At 39.2% G+C, this 17,508-nt stretch overlaps 1 protein-coding gene across 4 annotated transcripts in view; it reads right to left on the reverse strand.

The window, feature by feature from the left end:
• dnah5 (dynein, axonemal, heavy chain 5) overlaps nucleotides 1-17,508 on the reverse strand; it is a 249,542-nt gene that overhangs the window by 162,126 nt on the left and 69,908 nt on the right. For 3 of the 4 annotated variants that reach the window (XM_082150212.1, XM_082150215.1, XM_082150213.1), the window contains exons 19-30: nucleotides 13,483-13,731; nucleotides 12,925-13,121; nucleotides 12,441-12,534; nucleotides 11,771-11,910; nucleotides 10,888-11,089; nucleotides 10,293-10,528; nucleotides 9,760-9,978; nucleotides 5,895-5,957; nucleotides 2,596-2,834; nucleotides 1,840-2,080; nucleotides 1,520-1,719; nucleotides 1,059-1,212 (exon numbers count right to left, since the gene is read on the reverse strand). In XM_082150212.1, coding sequence (XP_082006338.1) covers nucleotides 1,059-1,212; nucleotides 1,520-1,719; nucleotides 1,840-2,080; nucleotides 2,596-2,834; nucleotides 5,895-5,957; nucleotides 9,760-9,978; nucleotides 10,293-10,528; nucleotides 10,888-11,089; nucleotides 11,771-11,910; nucleotides 12,441-12,534; nucleotides 12,925-13,121; nucleotides 13,483-13,731 — 2,234 coding nt within the window. The remainder of the gene's footprint in view (nucleotides 1-1,058; nucleotides 1,213-1,519; nucleotides 1,720-1,839; nucleotides 2,081-2,595; nucleotides 2,835-5,894; nucleotides 5,958-9,759; nucleotides 9,979-10,292; nucleotides 10,529-10,887; nucleotides 11,090-11,770; nucleotides 11,911-12,440; nucleotides 12,535-12,924; nucleotides 13,122-13,482; nucleotides 13,732-17,508) is intronic. The other variant, XM_082150214.1, reaches the window with a different exon arrangement.

The raw sequence follows: 17,508 nt of genomic DNA on the forward strand, positions 1-17,508 counted from the left end.
TTTTGGTGAGTAACACAACGGACATATTGTAAGATTCATCTAAAAAATGTTTTGAACATTGAACATTTGAACATTGAACAACATCATATATAGCCGCAGCTGAAACCAGCTTCCAGAAGAGATCAGATGTGCTCCTACAGTGGTCACATTCAAATCCAGACTCAAAACACTTCTGTTTAGCTGTGCATTTACTGAATGAGCACTGTGCCGCTGTTCGTCCGACTGTTTGTACTGTACTGTATTTTATTTTATTTTTCTAAACTGTTTTAATTATTCTTATTTCTTTTAATTATTTTAATTTCTCCTATGTCAGCAGGGCATTTAGCCCGTAACTGTAAATGCTCACTCAGAAGGTGTAAAAGAAAGTGATAATGTGAAAGTGACGTGTATTAATGTGGGTTTGAAAGTAGAACAGTATTTAAATGACGATATTAAAATTTTCGTCTGAGAAAGAATGTGAACGCAGTGCTAAAGAAAGTGAAAAGAACGTGTGAGTAAATGAGGGAGAAAAGAAAGTTAAAGGAAAGTTGATCGATGGAAGTCGTAAGAAGATTGAAGGTTAAAAGAAGGTTGAAAGATTTAAGTCTTAAGGGAATCCTTTGAAGGAAAGATCTATAATAATATTCTTTTATTTTTATTTTTAAAAGTACTGTATTTTATTTTATTTTTCTAAACTGTTTTAATTATTCTTATTTATTTTTATTATTTTTATTTCTTCTATGTAAAGCACTTTGAATTGCCATTGTGTATGAAATGTGCTATATAAATAAACTTGCCTTGCCTATATAATAGTATTAATAAATGTTCAAGACAACTTCTAAACATGTTTAATTATCAAGCATCAAACTAAACAATATTAAACATAAAAAAATAAAACATATTTACTGTATATTGAGTACTTAGTAAATGTAACTTAAAATACATTGAGCTCATGTGGGTTCAAAATCATAATGTGTTATGACCATGTCCTGTTCCCCCACTCTTTTCCCCATCGTTTCTTCACTTTCAATAAAATGGCCAAAAAAGTGTCAATGTCTGGGAGTGAGACTGAAGATTACCTTTGGCAGCTGTTTGGCTATGTCTCCACCAACAAAAACAGCCTCAAGGTAAATCCAGAGGTTTTGTACAGTCATCCAGTTCTCAATGATATCTGTTGTATTGGAGAGGTTCTGAACCCACTTCTGGATCTGGGCTTTGAACGGTGTGTTGTATCTACAGAGATATAAGACACAAAGTCAGGAGCATTAGAGGATAGGCTAAACAACTGTCCCAAATCATTCCATTTGATTTTCCTATGCCAATGTACTTCATAAATTACAACATATATACATCTAAAATGTAATACCACAATTCAACACGGTCAATTTGCCAAATTCATGAGTGAAACTTTTTTTTATCAATTCATTATTAAATCATAAATTTTCACAGAAATAAGTAAATAACACTTGAATAATAGAATATAAATAATCTAACGGACAGTAGAATTTTCCAGAAATTAATTGTTGATCTAATGGGTCACCTGTTGCTCATAAGGGAACCAAGCACCATCAGGCTGTCCTCCATGTTAGTAATGATCTCAGATGTACTGTCTCCTCTCAGAAGGAGCTCGCCTCTGGTTTTAAAGTGGGCAAAGGTAAAGGTCTTGTTGTCCCATTCCGCAATTACTTGCTTGAGTTTCTGCTCGATGTCACGCTCCTTCACAGCACTGATACAGATATCCTGCTCAAATGTGTTGTTACAATTATAATGGATACAAATTTTTTAAAAGTGGAGAACTTTAAGGCCAAAACCACAATCTAATCTCTATTTATGTCTATGGAATTAAAAACTAATTCTGACCTCTATTTCTTCTTTGTACTTCAGCAGTGGGGCTTCCATGATGTTGCGAAGCTTGAAGTTATCAGTTTCGACCTCAAAGGTGTGACTTGTAACCTCAGTAATTCTCTTCCAGTGGCGTGTCATCATTGCTTTGTTAGTCATTAGATCCAGCAAGGGGCAGCACTCACTAAATTCGTCAATAGTTTTTTTCAGGTCAAGAAATGCCTGCCACTCTTTAAGGGCCCGCGGCAGCTTACGACACCTACAAAACAAAGCAAAACAAAACAAAACAAGAAAATTGAAAGGTGTGAAATTTAAAGTTCAATGTGTCTGATTTCACATTTAAAGATATTTATTATTAGCTTTGTACATTTTTGTCTGCTATTACTGTAAATTAACATTGAGTGACTGCATATAGTAAAGTAAATCTTGGTGACTGCAAATTACTCTGTTGTAAACTATAAAGATGTCCATACTTATTATATTTAACTCAAGTATACTTTAAATTGCATCAGACAGAAAGTCTCCATTCAATCCTATTATTGTGAAACGATTATTGCATTGCACTTGTACTTGCTCCAACACAACTGGGCTTTAATTTCAGTTCTTGACAGGCATGGAGAATGAATCTCTTCTCTGAGAAGCTTCTGGAATTACCAGAATAGACCAGCACAATTGAAATCCCCTGGTGCCTTCATGCTTTTCAATGTAACTTATTACATGACTGCCAGAGAGATGGTCTTCAGAAATTTAGTTTGACTTCTGTAGCGTTCTCACCTCGTCTGAAACTCAAGAAGTTCATTGTTGATTCTGTCAATGTGAATGTCGGCCCATGAGATGTCATAGTAACCATTGACTGTGTCAATGACACTGTTGTAGAGTCCATAGAGCTTTTGGAGAAGTGCCAACTGTTTCCTGATCTCAAGCAGCTGAGGATGCTGGGTAACAGATAGGCCAAAGAGCTCCTCCCCACCTGTGTATGTGATGTACTTGCGGAAGAGGTTGTCAAAGCGATTCTGTGAAACGGCAGATCATTTTTAAATAAATAATCAAACCAAGGATTCATTTATATGTTTGCATAAATGACATAACATATATATGTACTATGTAAGAACAAAGAGAATATGGAGTGGAACAGTGGACATAAAACTACCTCAGTTATGTTGGAAAGCAGTAAGTTAAAAACACTGAAAAAATGATACTGTCACGGACACGGTCATGTTTAGTTTCTGAGTTCTAGGGCGAATTCCAAACTGCGTTTTTGCACCCTTGAAGGGCACTTCGGGTAGGGGACACCATTTGTAGGGATGTTCCAAACGAAAGTGAACAACTGAATCCCTTCACGAAGGGCCTTTCCACAAGTCCTTTGGCGAAAGGAACATGCAATGGTCACTTCAAGGAAGTAATTTAATCGTGTATGTTCATGTGACTCAGGGTGACGAATCTTCACAATTCATTTTGAAATTTAGATATTGCGGAAGAATTGGAGTTAACGTATAAACAGAATACATTCAGGTTGTTTTGTTTTGATAAATAGACACATTTTCGTCATGTATTTTATATTTAGTTTATAAAGTTTCATAGGTAGAAAATGTGTTTAAGGAGTTAATGCTTTATGTTTAATGTTTAACTTATAAAGTTAAGACCAGATCGTTTCATGGTCTTTCATTGTTGCCTTCGCCAAGTGCGTTCCGAACGGCTTCATTATTGCACACAAGTGCCCTGCTCCCTCCAAAGTCCCCAATTCAAGAGCTCTACCCTTTGGAGTGAGAATAGCACAGGGATGCTTACTTCCGATTGGAATTTGCCCCTAGTCATTCAGTTGTTGTCATGGTTTCCAATTAGTTACACCCCTGTTTTCTGTTCCTATGATTAATATCCTCAGTGTATTTAAGCCTTTAGTTCTCTCCTCTGTTCATTGTCTTGTGTTAATGTAAGTTGGCATGTGTATGCTATCTCTTTTTGTGTTAATTAAAAGAATAAGGGCCCTATTTTAATGATCTGAAACGCAAGTATAAAACGCGAAATGCAAGTAACGTTGTGGGCGGATCTCGGGCGCTAAAATGGGTTGGTCTGAAGTAGCTACATTACTCATACAGTGGGGAGAACAAGTATTTGATACACTGCCGATTTAGCAGGTTTTCCTACTTACAAAGCATGTAGAGGTCTGAAATTTTTATCATAGGTACACTTCAACTGTGAGAGACGGAATCTAGAAAATCACATTGTATGATTTTTAAATAATTAATTTGCATTTTATTGCATGACATAAGTATTTCATCACCTACCAACCAGTAAGAATTCCGGCTCTCACAGACCTGTTAGTTTTTCTTTAAGAAGCCCTCCTGTTTTATCAATGACCTGAAGAGAGCTGGGACCACAGTCTCAAAGAAAACCATCAGTAACACACTACGCCATCATGGATTAAAATCCTGCAGCGCGCGCAAGGTCCACCTGCTCAAGCCAGCGCATGTCCAGGCCCGTTTCTGCAAAGGGGACAGGACGACTGCACCGTATTGAAGGGACGATGGATGGGGCCATGTATCACAAGATCTTGGCCAACAACCTCCTTCCCTCAGTAAGAGCATTGAAGATGGGTCGTGGCTGGGTCTTCCAGCATGACAACGACCCGAAACACACAGCCAGAGCAACTAAGGAGTGACTCCTTAAGAAGCATCTCAAGGTCCTGGAGTGGCCTAGCCAGTCTCCAGACCTGAACCCAATAGAAAATCTTTGGAGGGAGCTGAAAGTCCGTATTGCCCAGCGACAGCCCCGATACCTGAAGGATCTGGAGAAGGTCTGTATGGAGGAGAGGGCCAAAATCCCAGTTGCAGTGTGTGCAAACCTGGTCAAGAACTACAGGAAACGTATGATCTCTGTAATTGCAAACAAAGGTTTCTGTACCAAATATTAAATTCTGCTTTTCTGATATATCAAATACTTATGTTATGCAATAAAATGCAAATTACTTAAAAATCATACAATGTGATTTTCTGGATTTTTGTTTTAGATTCCGTCACTCACAGTTGAAGAGTACCTATGATAGAAATTACAGACTTCTACATGCTTTGTAAGTGAGAAAACCTGCAAAATCGGCAGTGTATCAAATACTTGTTCTCCCCACTGTAGGTGTGGTTTGGGCGTAACGTGAAATAAACCAATCAGAGCGTCATCTCACATTCCCTTTAAAAGCAAGCGGGCTTGTTCCATGGCGGATTGCTATTATAACGGCGGATTTGCCAGGCGCACGCCAGGAGCGGTTCACAGCTGAGGAGACCGACGTTCTCGTCAGGGCCGTAAAAGACAGAGAAGTGACATTGTATGGGGATGGGAGAAACCCACCCAAATAAGCTTCGGTTAAACAGGCGTACAATAATTTGGGTAAATGTGTAAGCTAGATTTATGCCTATTTTTTCACATCTATATGGACACCACAATGATTTTTCCTTGTGTGGAATATTTTTCCTTGTAATTATGTATGGTTTGCAAAAATAGCAAATGCTGCGTCTGTGTAAATGAGAGAAGCAAAGTGTATGCACGTTGTGCACACGCTACATTATGGCCAAGCATGCGCCCTTAAAATAGCATCTGAATAACGCGCCACTGATAACACGCCACTGACTTTAGACTAGGTTTTTCCTGGTCTGTGGCGGGATTGTTTTCTGAAACTGCAAAATAGCACCAGGGAACGTTTGCGCCGGAACACGCCTCCTCTTTTCGCTGAACCGCCCCAGGGAGCGCAAGTACATTCCATAATTTACCGACGTGCGTCTGTGGAGGGAAAAGTCCGCTGTGCGTCGGGTACAAAATAGGAATGATACATGTGTTGGTGTACAAAGTCAATTGCGCTGGGTGCAAGATAGGGCCCTAATTCTCATTCATTCTGTGTCACACAACTGTCTTGGATATTTACTACATGCTAACCCATGACAGAGGGTACTTTGTACCAAATTATTTAAAGGGGAGAACAAAAACTAAAAATTAACAAAAAGTATTCAGTGTAATGTCATATTATGATAGTATGTCAAGGAAATGTATGTTATGTTTATGCAAACAGGATTTACAGGATACTGTACCTGAAACATAATAAGCCTATCACTGGCATCCTGGGGAGCCAATCCAACCACCATGGGACCATCCTAAGGATTTGACAAGCAAAAAACCAGAGAAACGTATGCACATATTGTTAATTTAAGATAAACAACCACTTTGTTTTTCCTGTGCAGTGGAAACATCTCGGGTTACTTGACTGTAACCTTGTCCCTTGAAAAAGCGGGAACAAGACGCTACGCTTCCGCTTGATTCAGTGCTCTGGGAACACATTTTTTTTGACCAGTTGTGAAATATGTGTGCAATACGTCTGTCGTTAGCATTTTGCGACGGCAAGGCGCACCTAGAGAGTGGGACCCAAGGCGAGAAGCCGGGGTCTGAGCCACATAGAGAGGATAAGTAGCCTGTGGCGCGTTACCCTTATCTGCCTTCGGGGATCGGCCCTTGGCTGAAAAGGCTTTGAGCCATAACTGAAATGGTCTCATGTGCAAAAGGCCCATTGGGATCACCTTGGATGCAGATGCCATGAGACTAAATATTTGCTGATACTGACGAACAGTAAAATCTTGGCCTAGCCTGACTTTGCTCAGGGTATTCTGTGCAGGGGTGTTCACTGTATGCCATCAAGTCAGGGGTGGGCTGACTTATTTTTACTTGCCCCGTCCTGTGCCCCCCCACAGAGCTGGGCGCAAGACCATCAAGATTTCATCTTTTTGGAGATGATAGTCCTGAGGTCAGGCCGTTTTAGAGGTTGCTGAGGGCGGAGAGCCGGTCCCCAGTCTTGACCATAGACTGTAAAAAATATGGACAAAGCGTCTGTGACGTCACCCATAGACTTTCTGAAGAACGGGTTTGAAGCCGTTTATGGGGGGTATGGGCGGCGCCATCTTGGAAAATCTTGGGAAACCCTAACCCCGCCCACCTTCTGACGGAGCGCGCGTCACTCAGCTCGCTCTGCTACTCCGGTTATCTCTGTGTATATTTTAGGCAACGAAATATGTTATAAAACACCATACTAACTCTTTTCGTTTTCATTTAAAGAAATCTTAAACATTATAGCCACACAAATGTGGTTCAGGCAACGCGTATTGATTATATTCACTGCACATAACGTTTGCCTATTTATAACAAAACGAAATATAAAACACAAACCTGCCTCTTTTCGTTTTAAATATAATATAAAAATATTAAACATTTTAATATGGTCCAGGCAATATGTGCATTTGTATTAAACAACAGATGTTGCAGTAAACAACATTACAGATCATCTTCGTTGTATTAAAATTTAAAATGACAAAACTCAACCCAGTCTCTTTTTGTTAAATTTCAGTTTTATCAATATTAGCTATTATAAAAGTATAAGTAAAAGGTAAAGTTACAATAAGCTATACAAATAAAGCAAACAATTCAGTCAAACATAAAAAGTCATGCGCTCGATCTAGTCTAACCATACAACGGTACAAGTTAAATATAGCTTATAAAGTTATGAAACTTCCCCTCAGCCAAAACGATTGCCCACGAGACCAAAAATCGCCCGTTAGATATAGACAAGACGAATTATATCTCATGTTTAACCACTACAGAGACGCCAGAGTCAGCGGCAAACCTCAAAACGTCTAGCCGATGAAAGGCTGCTCCAGGCGGGGTACATCGCGCCGAGCGCCCGGTCATCGCTGGATCTCACAACTGGATACAATTTTCATAAATCTTTATAAATAAACCACAGATTTGAGCTTTAAACAACTACATTCTCGCCTGAAAAACTCTTAAAACTACATTTCATGATACAGAAACAGTAGTATTATATGTCAACTGTATTAAAAAATGGCGCTTCTTATGTTGTCATTCTGCCTTTCAGCTGTCAATCAAGCTGTCAATCAAAGTTAACCACGCCCTTATTGTCATACATTTTATATCTAAATACTATCTAAACTAACGAGTTAGAAAAAAATTCACTACCCTCGCCGTTGTCAGGCACTCGGAACCTATCGAAAAATCCAATAAAAGTCCATGGGACCAACCTGTAAAAACATGATTTTATGCTGTGAAAACGGACATTTTAACATGGGGGCTATGGACATTTGCTCCCTTTTGGGACCTTCCCCTAGCGGATTTTCGATGTATTGCAGTTTTTCGCACTTCCGGGTAGGCTTCATTTTTCAGATCAGAATGTTGCCCCTTGGTCTTGACGAGGGGGAGCTTGACTCACCACACCCTTTTTTTGTGTCTCACGAGGCTGGGTGGCCGGCAGCCCCTCTCCCTGAGTGCGGCGAGAAAGGAATTGCACAACGAAGCCCTCGTGTTTCTTCACCTCCCGAAACCTGACAGTTGAGTTGAGTCCCCAGACAGGTCAGAAGGGGCATCAAGCAGGACCACTCGGGCCATGTCCTTGATGCTCTGAAGTTCAGCCACAGGTGCCTATCCGTGCTGACCAAAGCACCCATTGAACGACCGATAGTGCGGGCAGTTTGCTTGGTCGCACGGAGGGACAAATCTGTGGTTTGACGAAGCTCCGAGAATGTAGCACCAGCCTGACCTGCCACGTATTTGTATATGTGCACTGGAAGCTTCAGTACCAAGAAAAATTCCTTGTGGGTGCAAGCACACTTGGCAATAAAGCTCTTTCTGATTCTGATTCTGATTCTGAAACACTTTCCCCACTAGCGTTGAGGTGGTTCTGCATGGCTTAGTGGGGAGAGTTGGTTTATTTAATGATGATTCCGAACCAGGTGAGTGATAGCTCGCGATCGTCTCTTCGACCTGTGGCATCATCATATGTTCCCGTGCCCGCACCCAAGATAGACACGAGAAGTAAATGCTTTCCCCCATGAACGAGATAACTCGTCATGGAGGACTTCAAAGAAGGGGAGAGGCCGCTGTTGGGGTCAGAAATCTGTCTTCCAGTTTAGAGCGTATTGGGGTCTCTTGTCCTTGCGAACAACCACCTTGAGTAATTCCTCACAAGCTTTATCATCACGCTCGGAGGTAGGCAACTCATAATCTATACCGGATTCAAGAGATTCATTATCCTCTGCACGAGCCGAAGAAGGGCCAGGGTGCGTTTCGGGATAGAGCAAAAGGACATTTAGGTCTGGAGAGAGCGTGAGCGATAGGGACGGACCCGTCTCTCGCCCCTCAGATCCACTCACCAGCCCCATGATGGCATAACGGTCCTGGCCCTTGGAAGTAAGCAAGACAAGCGTGTTGCATCTTAACCGTGAATAAATCACAATGCTTGCACTCGCCCTCCTGCAACGCAAGGGAAGCGTGCTCATCCCCCAAACAAACAAAGCAATACTGGTGTGTGTCACATTCAGACACCATTTACTTTACACACCGCTCATTTTTCTTTTCTTTTCCTTTTTCACTTGTTTAAAAGAGTGAGAGGAGAAAGAGAGAATTTTCTGAGAATTCTGTGCATTGCCTAGTGAAAACTAACTCCTAACAAAGAGACAGATAGAAATTGAGTTACACACATACATACAGTATGGTCTGAAGACAAAAATACCTGTAGATGCACCTGTGGCACATCTAATTATAGCCTCTGATGAGTGTGCATTCCAGTCACTGTCTGAGGCTACAAAAGTTTTAAGTCAATTTCATTGATGTGTTGCACACATATTTCACAGCTGGTCACAAAAAAAGTGTTTGCCAGAGCGCCGAATCAAGCACAGCATTGAGAGTCGCTTTTGAAAGGGAACATCAGTTGCTTCAAAGAATCACTCAGATTTCTGTGTGGCTTGATATCTGGCATTATATGTTACAGAATTCGCACAGGAATATAAATGCAGGAAAACAATTGTGTTTGGGCTTGAAGCCATAATTGCCTGAGGGATCGTCTCAAAGCAAGAGAAGTGGATGGAAAGATTTTACCTGCCCCTCAGGACTCACCCTATCATAGTCATGGTAGAAGTACTGGCAGTCTTCCACAAAGGTCTCAACGTTTTTGATGAGTTCTCCTCTGAAGTTTGGTTGGAGGGACACCAGCTCGTTCTGCACCTCTGTGCTACGGGAAAGCAGTTTCTCCCAGGTGTACCGAAGTGTGTCCACTTTCTCCGCTTCCTCTTTGGCAATCAATAATCCATACTTATGTAGCATGGCATACGATTCCTGCAGGCCAAAACCAGAGAAAGAGACATTTCAGTCCTATCATAGGATAATACATAACTGTTTTATGTTCTATACCTGATTACTTTCTTAATGCTTCAGCAAAAATACATATTAAAATTAATACAATTTAAACAATACATTTAAATAATAATAATAATCTGTCATTATTTACCCCATTATTATTTATTTGTATGTATGTATGTATGTATGTACAGTATGTATGTATGTATGTATGAATGTACTGTATGTGGAACATAGTGGATTTCTTCACAGCTCCAAAAAGGACAAACATTTTTCTGTTTATTTGTATGTACCTCAATTGGACCAACTTGAAAGTCTATGGAGATCTGGTGTTCTCTGATCTCTTTGAGCGTTGCCATGGCGATACGAATATCATCCAAGTCTTTAATCTGCCTGTTGAGTTTCTTGCTCGCCTCATCTATAAAAGTGAAGATCTGTTCCATCTCCATATGATACTTCCTGTTGCAATGGTGACCAAAATCCACCATCCAGCTCTTTGTCTCAGCAGTAAGGGCCAACTTCAGATCCACTGTAGGTAAATTCAGCAACACACAAGGAATAAAGGGGCCTTCTGTAGCTTGATAATAATAATAACAATAATAAAGTCTTTTTTTTTTCTCCAAAACCTGTAACTCTGCTAGCAAGCACTGCTACTTATGTATCATAAAGGCTTGACATAATAATAATAATTAATTAATTAATCTAAATTAAATAAAAAAAGTTATATGAATACATAATAACCTACAAACAAGTGCAGCAATAATAAACATGTTCCCTGTATAGAAGCAATCAGTAGCTGTGCCATTTTAATAAACATGCCTCTTGGCTGTCTGCTAAGCTCTCTATCACTGTTAGAACACTTAATTTGTTGATTCAAAGTCTGTTTACCTGTATATAGTGCCAGCGCTCCTACTGAGATATACTCAGGTTCTGCATTTATCTCTAACTCCAGATCTCTGTAGTACAAGATCTGAGACTCAAATTCAGAAAGAAGAGGGTTCCCCTGAATGAATTTCTGGATGGTTTTCTCTCTATCTTCCTTCCAGATGTGGTGATAGAGGCTAAAGCGATCCAAAGCATTCATTATTTCCTGTGTAACAGTACATGACAAGTATCACGCATTACAAATCAAATAATATCACATTGTCACATTATAAACACAACCGAATGAAGCAAACATATTTAGCAAAGGCTATATAGACTTGTTCTCATGGGACAATATTTCTGACTTGTAAATAATAAGTATGTTTTTATATGCCTTAAAGGAAAGTGGCAAATTCTAAATAAGCATCTGTAGCGTGCTGTGAATTGGCAAAGAAAATCATTTTAAATTATTCCTCAGTTTGTAAAAAATAAAAATAAAAATTGTGTTTACAGTAATACACTTACAATAGAAATCTATAGGTCAAGGCATTTGAGAGGGTTTAGAAAGCAAATATGGACAGCTCATATTTTTGTAAAAGTGCTAATATTGATTCTCCACTACAAAAATATGCTGAAGTTCTGTTCTAGGTCGGAGGATGGACTTCTGGTTATGCCTTAATTGACACACAATAATTCCTGCCGATGAATTTGATTTATTTTATTCAATCTAGAATTTTTCATTCAGTGGGATTCATTTTATTTGCCTAGTTTTCAAATAAATAAATTGGATATGAATCATTTTAGTCTATGGGCAAATCTCTGGTAAACTGATTGATAATAGTCAGGGATATTGTCATGAAATAGAAGAAAAAGAAGAAAAAAACATTAGAACAACAAAAGTTCAGACCTTCTTGGAGGAGTTGATGGATGTACTAAGCACAGAGACCAGCTTGACAATCTCTTTGTTCTCAGAGATGCTTTTGTGGTAGTTCTTGGTTTGGATGGGAATGGCCTGGTTTGCAGATGCCGATATATCTGAGGTACTGCCTTCAGGAGGAAAAAAATACACAAAGAAGAGTGATTCAATTTAATAAACAAGAGCAGAGAGGAGCTGTAAGAGAAGAATACTCCTGAAAAACAGTAATATAATATTTTCGCCTCAAATCAGTTCTATGAAGGACCCTTTATCTCTGATCTATTTTAAGGGATGAAAGATTTTCAGGCAGAGTCACTTCATTACAGTAGGCAGAGATATGTTGTTGTGGCACTGCTGTAGTAAATTTTGTGTCAGTTTCCCTATTCTGAGAGCAAGTGAGCGATAGAGAGAGAAAAAAGAATGTGACAAGATTACTGTGACACTAAGAACATGTCACCACTTCATAAAATCACATCCACCGTCTTTGCATTCATTATATTTATCTCCCTTTCATTTATCAAATGGTTGGAGATCAGCTTATCCATCCAGAGCTTTTATTTTCAGTCATCATAAAGACAATTTTTCAACTGACCAAGGACCTGTTAGTTCTTGATTTGCTCTGCTGAGCTGTGTAATTACAGGGGGTGAGGAAAAGTCGTACCGGCGAAGCTGCGATAGGTTGATTCACTGTCTTCTGATTCACTCTCTTCTTTGTTCTGTTTCAGAGCGGCCATGCGTCGCTCACTCATTTTCCTCTGTAACAACAAAAATACTGAAGTCTGACATTTTGCATGCATTACACACAAATAAGAAATGCATAGATTTGGTATTGCAACTTTTAAGTTCACACCAGTTCAAGAAAACTAAATAATTACGAAGTATGAGAGTAAAAGGGAGTAAAATTTTTATTTTATTTTTACAAAAAAAAGCTTCAGCAGACACAACAGTGTCTGTTTACTAAAGTGCACAAAAAAAAGAAGACGGCTTGATTAATTATTCATTACAGCACTCGTTGATTTCCTATGACAGGCGCTTCAAACAGTGAGATGATCGCATTCAGTAAGTGAGAGATGCATTAATGGATCAAAAACGAGTGTATGTTTTTATATGGAAGAAAATGAATGACAAATAAAATAAAATAAAACCTTGGAAATTCTCTCTTTGCTCCACTGTCCAACTCCTTTACTGACGCTGACCACAAAGTCCACAGCTCTGTTCAAGGCTTGCTGAACCTCATCTAGCCCTGGAACCATGATGATGTTGGGGATGGTTAAACACACTCCAGCCTTAAAGATGGGCTGCGACCCACTTCCCTTCTGCCGAATGGGGGAATCTGCTTCTGCTGCATGGGAAGTGAAATTTATTTTCAATGAGTTAGAGTTGGCCAACCAAATGATTATAGGTAGCCTTGTGCTTGGAAAAAAGAATAAATGTGAGGTCACATATTCAGTTGCTTGGCAAAATTTGTCTTTTCGATAAGAATCCACAAATTCTCCACACAGACTTCACTAAATTTCAAGTTGGTAATTTGTTGCACTGACCAACAGAAAGCTGCTTGGTTTAAAAGTGACTTCTGCATAAGCTGCACTACGCTAATAGACAATAGACCTTTTTTGCCTGTGAAATTTCAAGAAAAACTTTTCTGACTTAATGGAATAAACTAAAAATGAATTTGCTAAATTATTATCAGAAAAACAACCAACCCAGAAATTGCATCAAGGATATCGCGTGGATACGCTTGCGTAGGGTCTCCAATGTGTTACGGGTGAGGCGCAGTAATGCATCCACATTCCGATGGTTAAAATGAGAAAGCAGCTCCTTTGCCTCCTCCTCCATCACCTTCATCAGATCCCTCTTTTTCTTCTTTCTCATCAGTGGGGAAGAGGGGCCAACGCTAGGGGCCGTGGTGTTACGTGACAAGAGACGACCCTCGGATTTACATTCCTCCTCTCCTTTGAATAAATAGAACAGACCATGGTGTATTCAATATTACACAGTAGTGATTTCAAACATGCCGCCGTTCATCTCTGATGACGTATTATAGCGTGAATTATTGCAGTTTGGCAAGATTGTGAGTCCGTTTAGATCGATTTCCATGGGGTGTAAGCACCCAGTATTGAAGCATGTTAATTATTTTAGGAGGCAAGTTTACATGTTTTTAGATTCACCAGATTGTACACTTAACGTCTCTTTTCATATAAAACATGAAGAAGGATCATATATGATTTATGCAACTACTCAGGCTGCTTCTATACATACGGGTCAGGAGGAGATTTCAGGCCTCACGGAGGTGAGACACTCTTTTATTTATATGGATGTAGCGGCGAATACTTCAGAGATGCCAGTGGTAGAGGTAACAAGTTTGAATACTGATAACGCTGGTAAAGGTAAAGAATTTTTAGTGGCTGAACAGGGCAAGTCAAGTCACCTTTATTTATATAGCGCTTTTTACAATACAGATTGTTTCAAAGCAGCTTTACAGAGATAACAGGAAAATAATGGAACAAAGTTTGTTTCCAAAAGAAAATAGCATCACAGTCCATCTTAAGTAAGTTCAGTGATGTTTAATTTTTGTAGTAAAAAAGTTATTAATTTAGTTCATTCATATATATATATATATATATATATATATATATATATATATATATTGCCGCTCTGGAGAAAACCATGATGTTGAATATTAAAATAAATTAAATGTCCCCAACTATGCAAGCCAAAAGCCAATTGCAACAAAGGTGAAAAAAGCCGAAAAAGGTGACAGTGTGACAATGAATGTGACAAGACTGTGGTGCCAAGTACTAGTGCTGATCAGTATGGGTGTGATGCAGAGAAGAGTCGAACAGAATCGCTGAAGGCAGCAGAGGATGCATTCTATGCAGGATATTGATATGGGTTTGAAGAGAACTCTCAATATCCTCAGAAGGATCTCTCTTTGTATACTTTAGAGGAAATTGATCAGTTTCTAGACAATACTTTTGGAAAGCAGGTTGATGTTAAGGACTTTTTTCTAATGTAGAGAAGTTTGTAAAGTCATTTACATTTCTTCATAAGACTGTGGGGGTTGAACTCTTGAGTAAAATTAAGCGTTTCCATCTAAATAAGCATTTAACTGCAGTTAAAAAGTATAGAAAAAAATTGAGAAAAGGCACTTTTGATCATTTTAAACACTGGTGGGAAATAGGGAAAACTAATATTAAATTGTTTTGTTTGCAACACACTGATGATTCCACTAAAAAAATAATAGAAACCATTCAGTCAATTGAGAAGGACATATCAAATATGGAGGTGGATCTAATTAATATATATGATCCTAATTTGCTTAATAACCTGCAAGAAAATAAAAAAGAGAATTGGGGTTGTTTTTGAATGAAAGGGTGAAGGGAGCTCTAGTAAGGTATTGGTTTGTCTCTGTTAATGACATGGATGCCCCTAGTAGTGCTTATCTATCTATAAATTACAGAAACGTCTGTCTGTCTGTCTGTGTGTCTGCCTGTCTGTTATTCGCATATCTCTCGAACCGTTAGGTGGATTTCAAACTTGACAGGTGTCTTTCTACGGGCACGAGTAAGTGCAGTATATAGTTTGACGTTGTTTGGATTAGAAATACAAAAGATATCGGTAAATATATTGGTAGAAGAAGCACTTAGAGGGTTGTGGTTTAAAACTAAACATTCTGACATAAACACTGTGTCAGCTAAACATTAAGTCAGCTGCACTGTTTACTTCTGAATATTATATTTTATTCACGGCGATCATTTGTCATAGCCTATTCACAAACTGTTTGCTCAAGCGTAGCGTTTTTTCGTTGTTCACTGTGTAGCCTGCTCCCTGAATTGTCGCGCTTATTCATTTGTGGATGTTAACTGAATCTGTAAGTCAGCTACGCGGTTTATTTCTGAATATTATAGCCATCTATAAATTACAGGAACGTCTTTCTGTCTGTCTGTCTGTCTGTGTGTGTGTGTGTGTGTGTGTGTGTGTGTGTGTGTGTGTGTGTGTGTGTGTGTGTGTGTGTGTGTGTGTGTGTGTGTGTGTGTGTGTGTGTGTGTGTGTGTGTGTGTGTGTGTGTGTGTGTGTGTGTGTTGTCTTGTTATTCACATATCTCTCGAACCGTTAGTCCGATGGATTTCAAACTTGACAGGTGTCTTGCAACGGGCACGAGTAAGTGCAGTGCCAAGTTTGGCGTTGTTTGGATTAGAAATGCAAAAGATATCGTTAAATATAATCTGTAAAAGAAGCACACATTGGCTTTTGCCGCTCTAGCCACTCCCCTTCTCACACTGAGTGAGCACAGCGCAGGACCAGAGACAGAGAGGGTCGAAGAAAGCAGCGGAGCTTAAGTAGTGTTTTCTCTGAGTTCACTGTGTAGCCTGCTCCCTGAATCGTTGCGCTTATTCATTTGTGGATGTTAACTGAATCTGTAAGTCAGCTACGCTGTTTACTTCTGAATATTATATTGTATTCTGGTGCGCTTAACGTTATCGCTACTGTGTAATAGTAGCCTATGTTATTCACCAACTAAACATACCTTATTCAATGCGTTCAAAGTCTCTTTCACGGCCATCATTTGTAGTAGCCTATACACAACAAACTGTTTGCGTAGCGTTTTCTCAGAGTTCACTGTGTAGCCTGCTCCCTCAATCATGTAGTTAAATGTTCCATATTTATTGAATGTCATTATGTCAGTATCAGTATTTGCTTTCTACCATGCACAAATAAAAATGTCACTGAACTTTTGCTGTGTAATTGTAACAATGAGCACTCAAACACACCGAACCAATAATTACTAAAAACACACACAAAAAATGATTTTGCACGGGCACTTTGCACTAGTTTTTGTTAATTTAGAGTCTTCGCCTTCCTGATGAGAGGGTGACCAGTGATATTACAGAGATGAGATGCAGTGACTTTTTATTCCAGTCTTTAAAATCAAGCGTAGCGTCAGTTCTGGCAAGTCACGTTGGTCAAGCTCTCAGCTGATCCACGTCTACCTATAGGAATGCAACGCCTATCACTGTATACATATATAAGCTCCTTCAGTATTATCAGCAACTATCGCGTTTCGCAGGAGCTAATTACCCTCCTCCATCCCCAGCTCCACCTCTCTCAGTCAGGATTTGGCATTCTGATTCCCCTCAAATCAAAATAAATTCTCGAATTATGTTTAAAATCTTGAATACATGAATTTATTGCAGATATCATTAATTCAAGATTTTAAAGTACAACATAATTCAAGAATTTATTCTGATTTGAACTTGTGTTGTATTGAACTTGAATGTATTGCAGATATCATTAAAGGGATAGTTCACTTTGAAATGAAATTTTGGTATGTTTTAGCTTACCTCAAGGGCATCCAAGATGTAGGTGTCTTTTTTTCCGCAATAGTTTCAATTTTGATATTTTTAGGTCAAACCGTTCTTGTCTGTCAATCATATAATCCAGGTCTATGGTCACTATCTCAAAGAGCATGCACAGAGAAGTCCAAATTAAACAATTCCTCATTGTAAGTACACATTGATGGCCTAAGACACGAAACGAGCGGTTTGTGTGAGAAAACGAACAGTATTTATATATTTTTTACCTCTACACAACCACGTCCAAGTGATCTGAGGGCGCGCACGCTTACTGGTGTGTGACGTGTGCGCGCGTTCTGGCTTAGTCTGCGCAAGTGCCAGAAAGTGCCGGACGTGATCTCGGATGTGTACAAGAGGTAAAAACGATATAAATAC

Source organism: Leuciscus leuciscus (assembly GCF_965113295.1).
Source record: "Leuciscus leuciscus genome assembly, chromosome: 20".
In the NCBI taxonomy this organism is placed as follows: domain Eukaryota; kingdom Metazoa; phylum Chordata; class Actinopteri; order Cypriniformes; family Leuciscidae; genus Leuciscus; species Leuciscus leuciscus.